Here is a 21,321-nt window from a genome sequence, read left to right on the forward strand (position 1 = left end):
CTTGACTCACTATGTAGCCCAGGTTGCAGTCATCCTTACCATCATCCTACAGAAGCAGAGGACACCCAATGCAACCAGACTGCAGATCTGCAATGTCCCAGTGCAGGTGAGGATGTGAAACAACTGTCACTGCACACAAGGTGTCAGGGGTGAGAAACGATGTGGTCATTTTGGAAAACAGATTGACACAGTCTAAGTCAGCAAGCACAGGTTTGACACAAACCCTGCAGGTCCTTGCTTACAGTTTCATCCAAAGGAATCTAAAGCATGTGAACACATAAAGTTGTGCTTGAAGTTACCTATAAAGGTTTGATTTTAAATATCTGATGAGCACACCTGTAATCCTAGCAATCAGAGGCTAGGCCAGGAGTGTTAGAGTCCTAAACCATCGTGATTACATTTTGAGACATCATCTCAGAATAATGAAGTACAAACCAGGCAGTGGTGGCACGTGCAATTAACCCCATTTAACTAGGGGGCAGAGGCAGGTAAATCTCTGTGAGTTCAAGGCCAGCTTGATCTATAAGAGCTAGTTCCAGGACAGGTCCCAAAGCTACAGAGAAACACTGTCTCAAAAAAAAAGTAGAAAGAAAGAAATACAGAAACTTACTTGGCTTCTCAGCTCAGCTAGATCAGTTTTTGTGAGAAGCAGGACTGATAACCCTCACAGTCCTGGGAGTCCTGTGCAGGCGGAACAAATAACGATGCCCAGGACCTGAGCGTCACCATGTCCCAAGTCTCGATATTCTCACTGTAGAGCACAGGTTTTAGTTGACCTGATAATACATGTCACGGTGGCAAAGGACAAGGTCAGACAGAGAGAAAAAGACAGAGAGAAAAAACCTACTTGGTAATTCAAGTAGGCAATATCAACAGTAGTAGATTTGCTGAGTGCCAGCACACATGGGTTTAACTTTCGAAGAAAAGGTCAACCTGTCTTTCAATATGACACCATTTTTTATCTCCTCCAGTCGTGTGTGTGAGCATACCAAAGAATGTCTTTTATAATTGAGAAGAGCGAGCAAAAAACTCATGGGTGCCTCTAATGCTCAGCTCACCTTTCTATTCATACAGTACAGGGGTCCTTTGCTAGGGAATGGCGCCACCCACAATAAACAAGTATTCCTTCTACAGTTGATGCAATCAGGATAACCCCACAGGCTAATCTGGTCTAGACGATCCTTCCTGGAGACTCTAGTACCATTGTGTTGAGTCAGCAATCAAAACCAACACACACACACATGCGCACACGTGCACACACACACACACACACACACACACACACTTTATATCAGAATATTAAACAATCTTTAAATAACTATGCAGTAAAGAGGACAATAACCTCAAAATGTCAACAATGTATAAATATCTTGATCAGAGGTAGAAAATTATATAATGTGATATGATAAATATATCCTAAAATTGTATCAATAATCAAAATGTCTTAAACAGAGGTATTAACATAATGCATACAATCTGACAAAATTACTTTGCACAGGTGTACAAATACTGTAAACAGAAATAGAGGCATATTCAATATAACAAATATATTTTGAAATTGTATCAATATACCAAAATCTATATCAATGTAAATTGTCCATAAATAATAACTCATAAGTATTCACTCTATTACTCACTATTATTATTATTATTATTAGTGTAAGTTCACATAAATCTACCTATTAACCCATTCAGTTTGTCCTCTTTTTTTTTGAAATCTCTAGGCCTACATAATTTTCCACACAAACCCCCAACCCTATAGGAGTAATAATCAACCCTTAAATGGTGTTCCTAACCATAAGAACAAACTTTGTTGGGAGAGAGGATGGCATCTTCTAGAATTGCTTCCAACTGTTTTTGGAGCAATGTTCTTTCTATGGGATCCTTTAAAAGTAAAATGATGGTTGATTTTCAAGATTCTTGTTTTGCCTCAACAAATATAAAAGAATTGGAATAACGCAATGTACCTTATCAGATCACCATGGTTTAAAACTAGAAGTCAACAGCAATACTAATTCCAGAAAACCCACAAACACATGGAAATTAAACAATGCTCACCTGAATCATCAATGGGTCAAGGGAGAAAAAAGGGAGAAAGTAAAGACTTCCTAAAATTCAATGAAAATGACCACACAACATATCCAAATTAATGGGACACAATGAAAGCAGTGTTAAGAGGAAAGTTCATAGCACTTAACGCCTACATAAAGAAGCTGGAAAAATCCCACAGTAGTGAATTAACAGAATATTTGAAAACATCAGAACAAAAAAAACACACTCACAAATAGAACTAGATGGCAGGAAATAATCAAATTGAGAGCTGAAATCAACAAAATAGAAACAAAGAAAACAATAGAAAGCATCAATGAGACAAAGAGTTGGCTCTTCGAGAAAATCAACAAAATAGACAAACCTTTATCCAAACTAACCAAAAGGCAGAGGAGGAATATCTAAATTAACAAAATCAAAAATGAAAAGGGGGACATAACAATAGACATGAAGGAAATACAGAGAATCATCAGGTCATATTTCAAAAACTTGTACTCCACAAAACTGGAAAACTTAAAGGAAATGGACAACTTTCTGGATAAATATCACTTACCAAAATTAAGTCAAGACCAGATAAGCAAATTGAACAGACCTATAACTGCTGAAGAAATAGAAACAGTCATCAAAAGTCTCCCAACCAAAAAATCTCAGGACCAGATGGTTTCATCTCAGAAAGACTTTCAAAGAAGAAATAATACCAACACTCCTCAAATTATTCCACACAATAGAAACAGAAGGAACACTGCCAAACTCTTTTTGAGGCTACAATTACCCTGATACCCAAATCACAGAAAAACATTACTAAGAAAGAGAATTACAGACCAATCTCACTCATGAACATTGATGCAAAATACTAAATAAAATACTGGCAAATCGAATCCAAGAACACATCAGAATCATCATCCACCATGATCAAGTTGGCTTCACCCCAGAGATGCAGGGATGGTTCAACATACAAAAATCTGTCAACATAATCCACCATATAAACAAAATAAAAAAAAACACATGATCATCTATTAGATGCTGAAAAAGCTTTTGACAAAATACAACATACCTTCATGATAAAGGTCTTGGAGAGAGTGGGGATATAAGGATCGTACCTAAACATAATAAAGGCAATACACAGCAAGCCAACAGCCAACATCAAACTACGTAGAGAGAAACTCCCAGTGATTCCACTGAAATCAGGAACAAGACAAGATTGTCCACTCTCTCCATATCTATTCAATATAGTACTTGAGGTCCTAGCCAGAGCAATAAGACAGTAAAAGAAGATCAAGGGAATACAAATTGGAAAAGAAGAAGTCAAACTCTCACTGTTTGCTGATGATATGATAGTTTACATAAGCGATCCCAAAAATTCTACCAAGAAAATTCTACAATTCATAAACAATTTCAGTAATGAATCAGGATGCAAGATTAACTCAAAAAAATCGTTAGCTCTCCTATACACAGATGATAAAAGGGCTAGAGAAGAAACCAGAGATTCAATACCCTTCACAATAGCCACAAGTAGCATAAAATATCTCAGAGTAACTTTAACAAAACAAGTAGAAGACTTGCATGACAAGAACTTTAAATCTTTGAAGAAAGAAATTGAAGAAGACACCAGAAAGTGGAAAGATCTCCCATGCTGTTGGGTAGGCAGAAGTAACATAGTAAGAATGGCAATCTTATCAAAATCAATCTAAAGATTCAAGGCAATGCCCACCAAAATCGCAGCAAAATTCTTCACAGGTATCGACAGAACGGTACTCAACTTTATACAAAAAAGCAATTGTCAGGATAGACAAAACAATTCTGTACAATAAAAGAACTTCTGGAGGCATCACAATCCCTGACTTCAAAAAAAAAGTCATTTTTCCCACCCATCGCCAAGCTCTCCTTGCCACTCTACCTCAAACCCCTGGCATGGCTTTGTTCAGTTAAGCTGCATCACTCTCTCCTTGCTCCCTCAAACCCAGAAAATCCTCCTCTCTCCCACTGTCTTGAACAGTAAATCACTCTCTTACTCCTTTCCTAACATCTCTGATTCTCCCTTGCCCCTTCAATCCTTCATGTGATGTATAGACAGGAGTACAGCTTAAACTCAGGAAGTCACACAAATGGGAAAATAGCCACATCTGGCTAAGCTACTAGATAGGGTCCCTCCTCCCAGGGATCATGTCATAACAAACTGAACTTACTGTATTAACTAGAGCACACTAACCTTGACGAAGGATCTGTTAGAAATATCTATTCAGGTGCCAAACACATCTTTCATATCATGCATTTCCACATGGAAGGAGAGGAGTCCTACCTGCCAAGGACTCATCTAGAATTAATCACACCTTGACTTTTTCTTGTTGTTGTTGTTACTGTTGTTGAGACAGATCTCCTTGTATATCCCTGGCTGTCCTGGAACTTGCTCTGTAGACTAGGCTGGCCTCGAATTCACAAAGAGCCTTCTGCCTATGCCTCTCAAGTGCCAGGATTAAGTGGCACTCCCAAGTGCCAGGATTAAGTGCCACCCGGATTTTGAAGTTGTTGCAGGCTACCTTTTGTTCCCAGTGGGCAGATGTCTTCCATTGCCAGGGGCACAAAGAATTTAATTCTGTTATTATTAGTCTAGGAAATCCAAAGTTTGACAGGGGAACTAAATTCCCAGTCATAAATCTCTCTTTGATCCTTTTTGCCTTGCCCATTTACCCTCCTCCTTTCTCTTCTGAGAAAAAAAAAAGAAAAATTATCTAAAGAGGGAGCAACCTCATATCCAGATTGGTTTGTTAAGGGTGGAAAATAATTTTACCTGGAAAAGATTTACCATTTTAACAACCCTCCATAAATAATTCCATAGGGGCTACTGCCCCTAATCTCCTCTCACAATTAATGGAATTTGTCCCTTCTCAGAAATCTCCATGAGGCTACCCAATCCTGCCTGGCATGCCCCAGGGACATTAGAATACTGTCTTTTGAGGTAAGACTGGCCAGGATCATGGGACTAATTTCACCCACAAACCACCCATAAAAAAGACCAAATATTTACTGACTATGGTAGAGACATTATTGAGATGGGTAAAGACTTTTTCTTGAAAATCTAAAGGGGCTCATTTGCTGATGAATTGAAGCCATAGCTGGGCGCCTATGTCTTCACCGACCCAACTGTATGTGCCACCTGTCTGTAAGCCTGTCTGCCTGCTTCTGGAGCCCCATATGTGTCCCCATTTGCCTGGGTACCTATTAGCATCTGCCTGGTGGTTCATGTGCTGATGAACAAAGTATGTCACATCGGCCTAAATAAATGAACCAGAGACAGGGGTAAAAAGGGAAGAAGTAAAAGAAAGAGAGAGCATGGAGATGAAATAGGGGCTGGAGAGGTTGCTCAGTGATTAACAGCACTTGCGGCTCTTGCAGAGAACCTGAGTTCCATTCGACCACATGGCAGCTCATAACCATAACTCTAGTTCCAGGGGATCCAACTCTTTTTTGGCCTCTGTGGGTACCAGGAACAAACAAAGTGCATCATACATGCATGTAGGTAATATCTTACAAAGAAAATTTTAAAATTAAAATGGAAACATTTAAAAATGGAAAGAAAATTATTGGGAGGGAAGGAATCATTGATGAGAGAAGAAAGAAGGCAAGAGAAGATATTGGAGGAGAATGTGATTATAAACATGAGAGACATGCACAAAGTATCATAATAAAACATTAGTGAGTCATATTTATTTTTATGAAGAAGGGGAACGAGGAAAGCACATGGGCCTATTCATACACAGTGTAATCATGTGTTATTAGACAATTTGGTCATGACTTTATAGTACCATAAACAGTTAATCATTTGATTGACTATAGAGATGCTTAGTGTTATATACTTTTATGATATCTGTTTATGAACAGAAAAGAAATTTGTGAGATCATTAATTTTATAGCATATAAAATCTAATCAATAACCATAAAAAATAGTGTGAATAAAAAAACAAATAAGTGGTCAGAGTTGCAGTGAGTCTAACTGAAACAGTCATAGCTTCACCAAGAGGGGTATGTATAGACTTAAGGTCATCAATGTAACAGATGATAAACAGGCCAAAAAAGAAACCAGAGAAACATCTCGCCTTTACAATAGCCACAAATAACACAAAATACCTAGGGGGAATGCTAACCAAACAAATGAAAGACCTATATGCCAAGAACTTGAAAATGTTACAGAAAGAAATTTAAGAAGACACCAAAAAATGGAAAGATCTCCCATGCTCTTGAGTAGGTAAAATTAACATATTAAAAATTGCAATCTTAACAAAAGCAATCTATAGATTCAATGCAATGCCCATCAAAATATCAGAAAAATTCTTCATAAATCTCAGAAGAATAATACTCAACTTCATATGGGAAACAAAAACCCAAGGATAGCCAAAACAGTCCTGTACAACAAAAGAATTTCTGGAGGCATCACAGTCCCAAACTTCAAACTCCACTATAGAGCTACAGTAATGAAAACAGCCTGGTAGAGTAATGAAAACAGATCGGAGGAGAAATGAAATCTAATCAAAAAACTGAATTTCAATCCACACACCTGAAAACAGTTGATTTTGACAAAGAAACTAACAATAAAAATGGGGAAAAAAGAAATCATATTCAACAAATGGCACTGGTATAACTGGATATCAGCATGCAGGAGAATGCAAATAGATCCATATTTATAGCCACATAAATCTCAAGTCCAAATGGATCAAAGACTTCAACATAAAACCAACCACACTGAATCTCATAGAAGAGAAACTGAGAAGTGCACTTGAATGCATTGGCATAGGAGACCACTTTCTAAATATAATCCAAGTAGCATAGACACTGAGAGAAACAATTAATAAATGGGAACTCCTGAAACTGAAAATCGTCTGTAGAGCAAGGAACATGGTCAACAAGACAAATTGCAGACTACAGATTTGGAAAAGATCTTCATCAACCCCACATCGAACAGAGGACTAATCTCCAAAATATACAAAGAACTCAAAAAAATTGACTTTGAAAGACTAAATAATACAATAAAAAATGGGGTACAGACCTAAACAGAGAACTGTCAACAGCAAAAAATCAAAGGGCTAAAAGACACTAAAGAAAATGATCAACACCCTTAGCCATCAGAGAAATGCAAATAAAAACAACTCTGATAGTCCATTTTATACCTGTCAGAATGGCCAAGATCAAAAACACTGATGACAACTTATGCTGGAGAGGTTGTGGGGTAAGGGAAATGCTCCTCCATTACTGGTTGGAATACACAACTGTATACCTCCTTCGGAAATCAGTACGGCAATTTCTCCGAAAATTAGGAACTAACTATCTTAAAACCAGCAATACTGCTTTTGAGTAGATACCCAAAAGACACTCAATCATACCACAAGGACATGTGCAGAACTGTGTTCATAGCAGCATTAGTTATAATAACCAAAACCTGGAACCAACCTAGATACCCCTCAACTGAAGAATGAATAAAGAAAATATGGAACATTTACATAATAGAGAACTACACAGGAGTGAAAAATTATGACATCTTGAGATTTGGTGGGAAATGGATGGATCTAGGGGAAAAAAACATGTTGGGTGACGTAAACCAAACCCAGAAAGAAAAAAATATCATGTATTCACTCATAAGTGACTCTTAGACATCAAACAAAGAAAAGGCAGCTTACAGGAGAGATGTACATGGATCTACATAGGAAGGTAAGCAAGACAGGATCTCCTGAGTAAATTGGGAGTGTAGGGGTCTAAGGAGAGGTTAGAAGGGTGGAAGGGAAGAAGAGAGGAGAGTGGAAAATAATATATAGCTCAATAAAAACAATTAAAGAAAAGATCATCACTGTAAGGGAGGAGAAAACTGAATGCAGACCTCGTAAATTATGACTCAAGAAAGCAAGAAGCTTGGGAGTAAAGGGAGTGCCGAGGGCTCCCTGGGCTTGCTCCTGCTCTTCCTTTATCAAGAGGACAATTCTCAAGTATTCATGCCACGCATCTGTGGGAATCTCACAGTACACACCTCCTTAGAAAAGCAACCCTGGCTTCCGTAGCTTTCTGTTCCTTGCTCTCTGTTTCACACCTACACTGGGCCTGTGACTCCAAGGACAGAAAACATGGTGACTCCAAGTTTGAGGTGATGGTTGCTGGCAACAGAACAATTAGCTTCTGAACCTATGTTGTGCCTTGCAATGAGACGAAAAATGGAACTCGCATCGCAGAAGAACGTTTGCCCCACCTTCTGAACCCTGGTTCCTATCAGTTCAGCTTAGTCACACCTCTCCTGTAACTTTGCCCCTCCCACCAAGCTCCTGCGTTTTGAACCTTAGGGTTCAAAAATTGTCTAGGCAGAGCCCACATATTCTGCTTCCTGCATTCAGCGCATTCCATAGCAGCACAGACTCGAGCCTCAGAGCTGATCATGCCGTCCTGCAAACGTCGTGCTTGGCTGATTGCTGGAGCCTGTGGGCTTCTGGTAATTGCTGTAACCTGTGCTCTTGTGTTTCTTCTCCGCGCGGATGGTGAGACTCCTTACGTGGGTGGTGGGGGCCAGAGTTGCCAATTTTGACAGAAGCTGAGGGTGTGAGCAAGGGAGGAGGATCAGGTAGAGATGACAGAGTGGAAAAGTGGCCCTTGTAGCCCAGAGAGTCAGTGATGTCTGAGGACACTCAATAGTACAGAGGGCTACTCTGGCGAGCCCTTGGCCTGAAAGTCAGAGGGAAGAGTGTTGAGGACAGAAGGACAGATGGGACATGTCCCTTTTCTATATAGGATTGTGTCTCTAATTGTAGCTCTTACTGACCCATGGGTAATAATAAAATCAATTATACCTTCCTACTAGCATTGAACTCCAAATGGGTCACCCTCTCAGACAGAGAAGCATGGTATACTCCAAACAATCCTGGGAAATTTTCCTGGCCCTCGGTTATAGAGTTCTCCAACCCTACAACAGTTGCCCAACTGAGAGGCCCGTATTCCCATTTTCTGACCTTTGGAAAAGGTACAACTTGGAGTCCGAGGCAAAGGGCATGTGCTCTGTGTCTGCCAGAAAGTCTTCCGGCTTATGAAAAGGTGAGCCAGGAGGGTACTGTGCCCAGGGTCAATGTGCAGCCCCGAGGCCTCCTACCCAAAAGTATTCAAGCCGAAGTCAAGATGACCTCCTGCCAGGCCTCCTCAATCAGATGTAGCCTAAGGAGGCCATAAGGACTTCACATTGTGACTCTTGCCTGCTGTTGTCCAGGTTCTGAGACATCACCAGGGACTTCTGGATGGGAAGATCTGCCCAACTCACTCTTGGTTTATTTGAACATTCTTCTTTGGATCCTGGGTTCAGAATCACTGATAACTATAAGAGGGCACAGAGTTGTGCACCACCCTGGCCAGGTTCATCCATGGGACATCAAGATGAGATAGGTGTGAGCTGGTGTAACGGCACACACCTGTAAATGGTGTTCTAGACGAAGCAGAGAAGGTAGAAGACTTTCCAGCTGCAGGCCAGCCTGGGCTACACAAGAACCTGTCTGGTGGGGTGGTAAATGTAGAAATGTTAAAACAGAATACCACAGCAATTTCAGCATCGGTAATAATCAGGAGGAGGAAGACATCTGAAAGTAAACTTGGGCAGCAATTCTTACCATAGCAAAGTCAGGAATTTAAAGTATCACAAAAACGGTCAAATGGCAATCCCATCAATGGTGACTTTGGGCTTTAAAAATAATATAGATGACATTAGCTGAGATTTAATTATGTAGTAATTTTCTGCATTTTTACTTTTACTTTTCCTGGGCCCCCCTTTTGCACATACAGCTGTTATAAAGACACAGTACTCTTGAGAAGGCTGCACGTGTAATGAGAGATGTGTTATCCTTTCGCCGCATGCCATTCAAAATCAGATTCTCTACTTAGATGGGTGATGGTGGTGCATGCCTATAATCCCAGCACTTGGGAGACAGAGGCAGATGAATCTCTGTGAGTTCGAGGCCTACCTAAAGTTCCAGAAAAGTCAGAGCTTTTACACCAAGAAACCTTGTCTAGAAAAATGAGGAAAAAAGAGAAAAAGGAATCTCTGCCTAATAAACTTCAACTGTTTCATTTAAAAATGAAAAAGGAAAATGTATGCATAGTTTTTACTTTTAACATATTTGTCACAAACTTCCCCCTTCTGGGCTGTTTTCCTGCCTCCTGACTGAAGCACACTCCAATAGGTAGGAGTCTATGGAGAGCTTCTCTTGGGGGTGAAGCATCCTGGCTGTAGCCTGACTCTTAGCAAACCCACTTCAGCAGGTTTTGCCTGTTGCTGTAGCACTGACAGATTCTAGTTGCCCTGCGCTTATCTATGAAATCTCATTCTCCGGTACAGGGTGCGCTTCCCATATCGGACCGCGAGTCTGGATCAATATCCTAGGTGTTGAAAACAGACTATACATAGAGAAAGAGGGATCATTTACCCAAAGGGTAAATGTCAGCTTTATTTAGCACATGTCGGCTTATATACTTGGATGCAAGAGGACGAGAGCCCCCTCCCATCTGGGAGTAAGATCATAGTATTGACTGCTTGGTGCCAGCGGGCAGGATCCTCCATGCAGGGGGTATCGAGCTGGGAACCCTGACAGACAGATGGGAGGAGATTCAGGGCGCCTGTGAGGACCTTCCTTAGCAGGTGAAATTATCATAGCAAAGACAGAAACAAGGCTTTGAGCTAATTCCCTCCAGCTGGCAGAATGAGCAGGGGAAGTTAAGCTGGTTAGCTTAAACAATACTTGCATCCTGTGCTTTGGCCTCGAGGAACAGGGAAGACAGGGCCCTACATCTAGTGGCCCAAGTCCTCAGTGATCTATATGGACAGATATGGCATGTGACATAGTGTCCTGCAGACAGCATGTCGCTGGAGATAGGAGTGAGTTTTCAGTACTGGAAAGATGGTTGCAAATCGCCTTCTACTCCCTGAGAGTGGCTGCTGCCCTGGCAGCATTGAATGTGCAATCCATGTTTATCAGGTGTAGAAGAGTTTTGCTTTCTATGGAAATACTGCACGTCTGCCAAATTCTTCCACATTGGAACATGGTGCTGTAGAGACAAGTTGCCAGGGAGGTGGGTTTTTGGAAAAGGCTGAACTGAGACTAGCAAGAAAGAAATAATATCCATAGTATGAAGGTAGATGGTTGGACAAAACCAACCTTGATAACCTGTGTCACTTACAGGTGAAGACTCAGCCCACCCCATCAGGACTACCCACACAGGACAGGTGCAGGGGAGTCTTATCCTCTTGAATGACACCAAAGAGGGTGTCTACATCTTCCTGGGAATTCCCTTTGCCAAGCCACCTCTAGGAGAACTGAGATTTGCACCTCCTGAGCCTCCTGAGCCATGGAGCGGTGTGAGGGATGGGACCACCTACCCAGCCATGTAAGTCCTCCTGAGACCCAGAAAATGTCAGGTCCTGAAATGGACAGGAGATCAGAACTCTGAGCCAGACTGCAGTGATTTCTCCATCTCCTACCCTCCATTGCACTCTCTCTGTGATGGGGATATGCTGCAGATGCCAGAGAAAGGCCAAAGTGATGATGGCTCCTTATCAGAATCACCCTCCACAATCACTGTACCAACCTATAGGTGTCCAGGTACCATTGGCCAAGAGACAGTTCCTTGAGAGTCTGGATTTGAGGTGAAGGATGTCCCATCACCCTGTTTATTAATGCAGCACCTATATGAATACAGGACCCAATACCCAGACTTTGGAGAGTACAAAAAGAAATGCTGTCATTGCACACACCAATAGTTTTCACAGAAGTTCATGGAAATATCAATAGTGCATCATCAGGAAGAGTGGGAGGCAAAGACCCATCTGGCAGCATCACTGGAAGTGTGAGCTCCTTTCCAGTTTTCCCAAAGTCTCTGACCTGTACCTTAGTTGGAAGACATTTTGGAGTGGGATCACAAGTTATCAGAACAACATGAGGCCAGAAAGGGGGGTTTTAGGGGCTGGAGAGATGGCTCAGAGGTTAAGAGCAGTGACTGATCTTCCAGAGGTCCTGAGTTTAATTCCCAGCAACCACATGGTAGATAATAGCCATCTTTAATGAGATCTAGTGCCCTCTTCTGGTGTGCAGGCATACATGGAAGCAGAATGTTGCATACATAATAAATTTAAAAAAAAAACTTTTTTAAAAAATAGAGGGGTTTTAGTGGCTGAGAGAAAATATGAACTGTTTGTTTTTAATACTGCACATCTCTTAGAATAACTGTCATTGTCCCAAGGTGTCTACAAAATGCTGTTACAGTGAATGCAGAAAGTCTGGCAATGACGAAACTGAGCGTGCCTTCCATCTCGACATCTGAGGACTGTCTGTATCTCAACATCTACACACCAGCTCATGCCCATGAGGGCTCCAAACTGCCTGTGAGTGGCAAGTCACACTCATATCTGGGGGTGGGCATTTCTTCGGGATGATTAAAAGGGGCAAAATTAATGTGAGACCCTGATGAGAAGCCCTCCCTGTCAGGTGTCCAGGAAGGCCTTCTCTGCCATGGCTTGCAACTAAACCCTAGGTATGGGACACAGAGACCTAAAGACTCTGGGAAGTCAGTGGGTATGGCTGCTTGATCAACTCAGGTCTCACACTACCTACCAGAGGCCTGAGAGCTAAATCCTGAGCTCTTGCAAATGTGTTGACTTGGACTATCCAATGTGTCAATTTTTTTTACTTGTTTTGAGAAAGTGTCTCTATATATAACCCTGGCTGGCCTAGAACTCACTATGTAGACAAGGTTGGCTTCAAACTCACAGAGATCTTTGATCTCTGCCTCCAGAGGTATGGTAATTCTTTAATTGAAAATAGATTCTCTCCCATATATTAACTCTTCTATGAAAGTCTGGTATAATTCTACAATAAAAACCATCTGGCCTTGGGCTTTTTTTTTTTTGGTTGCAAAATTTTTAATGACTGCTTCTATTTTACTGGTTATTTTGATTTTATTAATTTGGATATTCTCTCTTTCTTTTAGTTAGTTTGATTAAGGGATTGTATATTTTGTTGATTTTCTCAAAAAACCAACTCTTTGTTTCATTGATTCTTTATACTGTTCTCTTTGTTTATATTTTATTAATTTCTGCAGTTTGATTACTTCCTTATCTCTCTTCCTCTTAGGTGTGCTTACTTCTTTTTGTTCTAGAACTTTCAAGCATCCTGTTAAGGTGCTAGTATGAGCTCTCTCCAATTTTTCTAATGTGGGCACTTAATGCTGTGAACTTTCCTTTTAGCACCATCTTCATTGTGTCCCATATGTTTGAGTGAGCTGTGTATTCATTTTCATTGGATTCTAGAAAGTCTAAGTTCTCTTTTTATTTTTGTCTTGACCCATTTTTCATTCAGTAAAGGGTTGCTCGGTTTCTGTAAGTTTATAAGTTTTCTCTTGTTTCTATTCTTGTTGATATCCTGGTTTAGTATGCAATTATCTAATAAAATACAGGAAATTGCCTCAATTTTCTTGTATCTGTAGAGAGTTGCTTTGTAACCAAATATTTGGTCACTTTTGAAAAAAATCTGTGAGGTGCTGAGAAGAAGGTAGATTCATTTGTGTTTGGGTAGATTATTATGTAAATATCTGTTAGATTAATTTGGCTGATAAAGTCAGTTAGCTCTAGTATTTCTGTGTTTAGTTTCTGTCTGGATGGCCTGTCCATTGGTGAGAATGGGGTATTGAAGTCTCCCACTATCGGTGTGTGAGAGTAAAGATGTGATATTAAGGTCTAAAAGTGTTTCTTTTACAAAAATGGGTACTATTTTGTTTAGGATCAATGTTACAAATTGAAATATCATCTTGGTGCATTTTTTCTTGTGTGTTATGAATATGTAGTATCCTTCCCCACCTCTTTTGGTTAATTTTATTAGATATTAAAATGACTACACAAGATTGCTTGTTAGGTTTGTTTGCTTAGAATATCTTTTTCCAACCCTTTACCGTGGGCTAATGTCTACCCCTGATATTGAAATGTATTTCTTGTATGCAGCAGAAGGATTGATCCTGTGTTCATAACCATCTGTTAATCTGTGTCTTTTTATTTAAAAAAAAATAAAAATTTTTTTTATTGGAGAATTGAGTCATTGATATTGAAAGATATTAGTGATCAATGATTGTTAATTCCTGTTATTTTGCTGCTGTTATTGTTGGTGGTGGTGGTGTGAATGTGCTTCCATTCTTTGGGTTTTGCTGGTGTAAGATTATTTGATTCCTATGTCTCCATGTGTGTAATTAACCTTAGTTTAGAGTTTTCCTTCTAGAACCTTCTCTAGGACTGATTAGTATATAGATATTGTTTAAATTTGATTGTATCATGAAATGTCTTTAGGTAATTGAAAGTTTTGCTGGGTATAGTAATCTTGACTGGCACCTGTGGTCTCTTAGCGTCTCTAGCACATCTATCCAAGACCTCCTGTCTTTTAGAGTCTCCATTGAGAAGTCAGATGTAAGTCTAATAGGTCTGCCTTATATGATAGCTGGTCTTCTCCCTTGAAGCTTTTAATATGCTTTCTTTGTTCTGTATGTTTACTGTTTTGATTATTATGTGCTGAGGGGACTTTTCTGGTCCAATTTATTTGGTGTTCTGTATTCTTCTTGTAACTATATAGGCATTTCCTTCATTAAGTTAGGAAAATTTTCTTTCATGGTTTTGTTGAAGATATTTTCTAAGCTTTTGAACTATTTTATATTCTTCTCCTTCCTCTATTCATATTATTCATAGATTTGCTCTTTTCATAGTGTCCCAAATATCTTGGATGTTTTGTGTCAGGAATTTTTCAGATTTAACATTTTCTTTGGCCAATGTATTCATTTCTACTATTGTATCTTCAAAGTCTGAGATTCTCTCTTCCTATCTTTTATATTCTGTGGGTGAAGTTTGCCTCTGTAGTTCCTGCTTGTATTCCTAAACTATTCACTTCCAGGATTCCCTCAGTTCATGTTTTGTTTATTGTTTCCCTAACCATTTTAAGGTCTTGAACAGTTTTAGTTCTTTCCTTCAATTGTTTTTTTCGTCACTTTCTTTAAGGGATTTATTCATTTGCTCTTTAAGGACCTCTTTCATCTTCATATTAAGGTCTTTATCAGCTTTGTGTGAATATTTAGAACCTGTTGTGGTAGGATAGATGGGTTCTGTTGGAGACACATTGCCCTGGCTGATATTTATTGTGTTCTTATACTGGCTTCTAGGTATCTGGGTTTGGGGTGGTTATAGGTCTAGGTGTTGAATCCAGGTTTCTCTTTGTTTGGTGGGTGTTTTGTTACTTAATTTCTGTTTCCTTTCTGGATTTTTAGAAAGTCTTCTGCCTTATCACCTGTTGTTCACTGGGAATGCTGGGGAAAGATGGTCTGTTACAGTGCTAAGGGTGACCCTGAGAATTGGGTCTGGGGTAACAGAGAGTGGGGAAAGTCCACAGGCATCCTACCTGGTCCCAAGCAGTGGTATTAAAGGTATACATCACCATGATCAGCTATGTGCCAATGAGTTTTGTTAATAATCAGGAGAGTTACTGATGAATATACCCCTTTTTATTCTATTTCATAGGCGTCTGAGAGTAGGGGATGTTATTACTCCAGATTTAGAGCCAAAAATTCAGGCTTGGGTCCTTAGAGAAGGAGAGGGGCTAGCAAGTATCCTGATGGTACCAGAGCCCTGTCTGTGGTCCAGGTGAGAATGTCCTGAGGAGTTTTGTCTGTGTCTAAGTACACTGAAACAAAGCATTAGGTAAAGTAGAAGACACCCCAGGTAGACCTTGAGCTGGGTAGGAACCTCCTGGCATCTGACTTGATTTCCACAGGTAATGGTGTGGATCCATGGTGGTGCACTGGTTTCAGGTATGGCTTCCTCATCTGATGGATCAACACTGGCAGCCAAGGAGGATGTGGTGGTGGTCACTATCCAGTACCGCCTAGGTCTCCTAGGCTTCTTCAGGTGAGTCTAAAGATGGTCTGCACTGTGCAACAGGGCATGGAAAGAAGCAAGACAGCCCTGTGATTCCTTCTCTGTATTTTATAGCACTGGAGATGAGCATGCCAGAGGGAACTGGGGCTACCTGGACCAAGTGGCTGCTCTGAGCTGGGTCCAGCAGAACATTGCCTACTTTGGAGGCAACCCTGACCTTGTCACCATCTTTGGAGAGTCAGCAGGCGGCGCAAGTGTGTCTTCACAAGTTGTGTCCCCCATGTCAAAGGGACTCTTCCACAGAGCCATCATGGAGAGTGGGGTGGCTCTGGTGCCTGACCTGATCTCTAACACCTCTGAGGTGGTCTACACAGTGAGTGACTTCAGCCATTGATGACCATGCATCCTCAGCCTCTACCTTCTGATACTCTGGGAGTTTTCTCAATTGAGAAAATGAGGGGTGTGGGAAATAGCTTCTTTCCGTACTTTCTGAGAGATTCAAGGGTTAGAATCCACTTCTCTCTATACAGGCTAAGTGTAATAACCATGCATAAGTACCTTATAGTGTCCATCATGTTCAGAAACAAATATGTATGGTATAAAGATATGGCTCAATAGGTAAAAACATGAGGACCTGAGTTCAAATTTCCCCAGAAACCACAAAAAACTGCATGTGGTAACAAGTGTATGATCCTGGTATTCATAGGATGAGATAGGAGGCAGAGAAGAGAAAATCCCTGAAAGGTCACAAATAAGATAGACAGTTGTAGAGGTAGAAATAATGAAAGACCATTTCTCAAATAAGATGGGAAGTGAGGACTGGCAACCAAATGTTGTCCTCGAATCTTTGCACGGAAACCATGGTACAGGCACTCCTGAAGTCAGAGACATTCATGATCAAACATACATATAATATTTTTTAAAGTGTTTAGGTAGAATGACCCATCTGGCTGTCGCATCTGAGCAACAAGAAAATGGAATTTCATGCTCATTCCATTTCACCAGCACAAAATGTGATGTGATATTTGGGCACAATGCCAATCAACTGGAGTTGGGAAAACTCTTCTACTTGCCTGAAAGGATGAATCAACTCCTGCCTGATCCTTTTACAGAAAGTGGCCAATTTATCTGGTTGTGAGACTACGGACTCAGAGACCCTGGTGCGCTGTCTGAGAAACAAGAGTGGAGAGGAGATTCTGGCTATTAACAAGGTTAGGAGAGTCATCTGACTTGGAGGACCTGGTCAGTGGGATGTGGGAGAGTCAGTCCTTACTACTCTAAACAAATTACTCCTGCTCCATTGCTTGGCATCCTCTTAATCGTGTGTGTAAAATGAATACCAAATATCTTAATATATGTAGATTCTGTCAGGGGTGGAGAAATATCCTGAGACAATTAAATGGGGGCAGGGGTAATATTAGTTAGGGTTTCTCAGTGGACATCAGAATTGACCTCCATGTCCCTTGAATGTCCCTCAGGTCTTCCAGTCCATCCCTGCAGTGGTGGATGGGAAGTTCCTACCCAGGCATCCCCAAGAGTTGTTGACTTCTGTGGATTTTCACCCTGTCCCCAGCATCATTGGTGTCAACAATGATGAGTATGGCTGGCTTCTCCCTATGGTGAGACACAGTTTCAATTCCCTGGAAGTCTGGGGACTCAAAAGGTGAGCAGAGGAAACTTGGTCCATAACCATCTGACCTTATATGAAATCTGTCCACAATCTGCCAGGCCCAGGGCTCTGATCAAATGATAAAGGACATAACCAGAGAGACCCTGCCGGCTATTCTGAAGAACACAGCAACACAGATGGTAAGACACCTTGAATACTGCCTCCAATAGAAAGAGCCACTATGTATCCTTCCAGACAGCATGCCTGCAAAGACCTGTGTGTGTGGTTTGTGGAGGGTTCACCCCAGAACTTAAACCTTTCCATCTACACCATATCTTATCCCTGGCCACATTCTCCACACTGAGGCTGCTGCGTATCTAAACAAGAACCTGCCTAACCTCATTCTTCCTGATTCCCTGGTGTAGACGATACCTCCCGAGTGTAGTGACCTGCTAATGGAAGAGTATATGAACAACACTGAAGATGCCCAGACCCTTCAAATACAGTACAAGGAAATGATAGCAGACTTCATGTTTGTAATCCCTGCACTCCAAGTAGCAAAGTCTCAGCGTGAGTACATCTGTGAGGCCTAGAGGAGAGGAGCTCAGAGCCATGGGTCCCAGATGAGCTTAATAGTGTCCAGGTCCCCACTCATGTCTGGATCACATCTCTGGTACCAAATTACCGAGGACCATTACATTGGTGTTTCTTCATTGTAGTGTAAGAGAGGGGAGTGACATCCAGATATAAACAAAGAAACATGTTAATACTCCATTGATTTGCCAAACCTACTCAGCTGGGAAGGCCAGGGTCACTGTTTAGCCAAAGGCTTTCTCATAACTAGTGTTCCAGCCTGGGGCCACTCACTTAACAATTATAAAATAAGTAACTGTATACCAACATACCTTATCACTAAGGGTTAGACAGGAAAGTTACAGGTGAGAGAATACTATGTAACCATGTGTCCCTACCTCTAGGTTCCCGTGCCCCTGTCTACTTTTATGAATTCCGTCATGTGTCCAGCTTCAAAAAAGATATGAGGCCAGCCTATGTGAAAGCTGACCATGGCGATGAGATTGCCTTTGTTTTTGGGTCCTCCCACTGGGGCATAAAACGTGAGTCTTTTGTGTGTTTCATGAGCTGGATGGGGTCACAGGTGGGAACCTGATGGGTAACTGAGCTCTCGGTCCAGCCGAGAAAAATCAAGGCTCTGGGAGAGGACATAATCAAGTAAGCACCCTTTTCAACCTCAAAAAGCTATACCCAGAATAGAATCCAGACCCTTCCAAATATAATCTATTGCCTTGGTTACGTTTATATTACTGCAGTGAGATACTATGACCAAGTCAGCTTATAGAAGAAAGAATTTATTGGGACTTGGAGTTTCAAAGGTTAGTTAGGGACTATGACCATCAGGGATGGGAGAATAGCAGCATGCAGGCAGGCAAGGCACTGGAACAGTAGCTAACTAAAAGCTTACATTCTGATCTACAAACACAAGACAGAGAGAGCTAACTGGACTAGACTGGACATTTAAACCTCAAAGCCAACTTCCAGTGATACACCTCCTCCAACAAAGCCATTCCTCCCAATTCTTCCCAAAAAGTTCCACTAACTGGGGACCACACATTCAAATATATGAGTCTATAGGAGTCATATCATCTGAGCACACCTATGTTAGATGATATGAGGACACACTGAGCAGAACTGAACCCGGAGGCATTCAATTAGAGGTGTGGGTGGCTCTTGGATCCTTGGTGGTGAAGTGGGGGAGGGAAAGAGGCCTAGAGTTCAAGGTCAGGCTACAGGAAGGATGGTAATGGTGGAGCATGAATAGGCAGCTGCTTGGGGTGGCTGGGACCTGGACCTCTGTCTTTCCCATGGCTACAGCTGACTTCACTGAGGAGGAGGAGCTGCTGAGCAGGACAATGATGAAGTACTGGACCAACTTTGTACGACATGGGTGAGAACATATCCCTCCCTCAACCTCCTCAGTGGTGGGTCCCTATCTAGGGCTCTATTTGTGATTGATGACTTCGTTAGCATGCGTGGATAACTCATCACATGATCGAGTCCTCCTCACCCCAGGGCACACTTAGGTACATTGTACATATTGGTTACTGGTCACACTGCAATGACCTGACAGGAGCTATGGTGTTGTTCTTTAGATTGTGCCTCTGAGAGGGAGACCGAAATTGTCCAGGTAGTCTTGCCCTACATGGAGCAGACACTAGCAGGTGACACTTGTATCCCTGTTAGGACACATGCCTGTTAGGACACAGCCCTCTCATCTATTGGCCCAATTAGTCTACTGCCCTGACACAAATTGGGGAATCACAAATTGTATGAGCATGACCTTACCATTCCCTGTGGGTGGCATACCCACAGGAACCCCAACAGCGAGGGTCTTCCCGACTGGCCCGTGATGGACAATAATGAGCAGTACCTGCAGCTGGATGTCCAACCTGCTGTGGGTCGAGCCCTGAAGGCCAGAAGGCTGCAGTTCTGGACCCAGACTCTGCCCCAGAAGATCCAGGAGCTAAAGGGGTCTCAGGATAATTACAAAGAGAAGTACCCTGTGAGAGGAATGGTGTGAAGGGCTGAGTATACATGGGGTCAGCCTAACATTCTTAGAGAATCCTGGTTAGAGGCTAACAGTCACATCACCGTCCCTCACCGCTACAATTGTCCATTTAGTCTGCATGTACGACAGACCCTTGGTGTGTCACTCATTCCTCAACATGCTGGGACACCTTTTATGAGACTCATTCCGTGAATGCTCCCATGGCTGTAGATGTGTGACCCCCTAAGTGCCCCAATCTTCTTTCACTGTCCCCTGGGACAATGGCCTTTCCTTCCCTCCTTTGTCTGCTCTCATCCTCTCTCTCCTCTTCTCCAAGCCCCAGACAGTCTTCAGATGAAACAGAAGCTTTGGAAATATTTAATATATGGGAGTAGACTGTCATAATCCTATGTTCTCTCAGCAAGTCTCATGTCTTCTTATTTGTAAGTAGACAATAAAGAAACCTAATAGCCAGAGTCCTACCTATTGTTTTCATGTGTTCAGTCAGGTTGTTGTTCCAAAAATTCACAAATTGCAAGCTGAGCTCTGTAATAGGTATCTGTGAGCCCTGATATTCAGAGACCTAGGCAGAAAGATTAAATGATCTCACAGTTTTGGGTAAGCCTGAGCAACATAGTAAGACCAACATCTCTAAACAAATTATAATCTGGATAACATACAAGTAGCAAAATATTGTATACATGTTTATAAACCAAGAAATCCAAGGTCAAATGTCATCAGATTTGCTCTGTGATAACAGTTAGGCCTCTGGCTCAAAAGATTTCACAATGTATCCTCGATTGATAGGATGAGAAAACAATGACAATCTTGGATATTCCAAGAGTAGTAACTCTTAATAACATTGGATCAGAAATTAGATTTCAGCAAATAAATTTGATAGTTTTAAGACCATAAGGATGCCAACTGATGAGAAAAAAATCCCTACATATGTTCCCTGTATATGAAATTTTACAAATGCCTGCAGAAGCAGAACTAGACATGTTCATGGGATTTTCAATCTGGGTCAGGAATTAGGGAGTTATCAGAACTACATGGGTTTCTCAGTGCCCCATTTTCTGAAGTTTGCTCTTTGGATCAGGAGTTCTGCAAACAGTATGGAGCCCAAACTTGCTTGAGGCTATCACCTCTGTGAAAATGTTTGTCCATTGGGTGTGTCCTGAAAATGGG

The 21,321-nt window shown here is 41.4% G+C and overlaps 1 protein-coding gene across 2 annotated transcripts; it reads left to right on the top strand.

Annotated features, from left to right (window-relative positions):
- The first annotated feature begins 8,379 nt into the window (after window positions 1–8,379).
- LOC125398321 (acylcarnitine hydrolase-like) lies at window positions 8,380–20,609 on the top strand. 2 transcript variants are annotated; one of them, XM_048431118.3, is made up of 12 exons: window positions 8,380–8,561; window positions 11,241–11,445; window positions 12,298–12,439; window positions 15,858–15,991; window positions 16,076–16,334; window positions 17,074–17,172; window positions 17,440–17,580; window positions 17,690–17,770; window positions 17,996–18,140; window positions 18,548–18,685; window positions 19,461–19,533; window positions 19,959–20,609. In XM_048431118.3, the coding sequence occupies exons 1-12, from the start codon at window positions 8,462–8,464 to the stop codon at window positions 20,164–20,166; spliced, it is 1,725 nt and encodes a 574-aa protein (XP_048287075.3). In that variant the 5' UTR covers window positions 8,380–8,461; the 3' UTR covers window positions 20,167–20,609. The 2 variants fall into 2 exon arrangements, with proteins under 2 accessions (XP_048287075.3, XP_048287079.3); XM_048431122.3 differs by lacking the exon at window positions 11,241–11,445 and having other exon boundaries at window positions 8,450–8,561.
- Window positions 20,610–21,321: the final 712 nt, after the last annotated feature.

This window comes from Myodes glareolus, chromosome 22, assembly GCF_982192425.1.
Source record: "Myodes glareolus chromosome 22, mMyoGla1.1, whole genome shotgun sequence".
NCBI classification, from domain to species: domain Eukaryota; kingdom Metazoa; phylum Chordata; class Mammalia; order Rodentia; family Cricetidae; genus Myodes; species Myodes glareolus.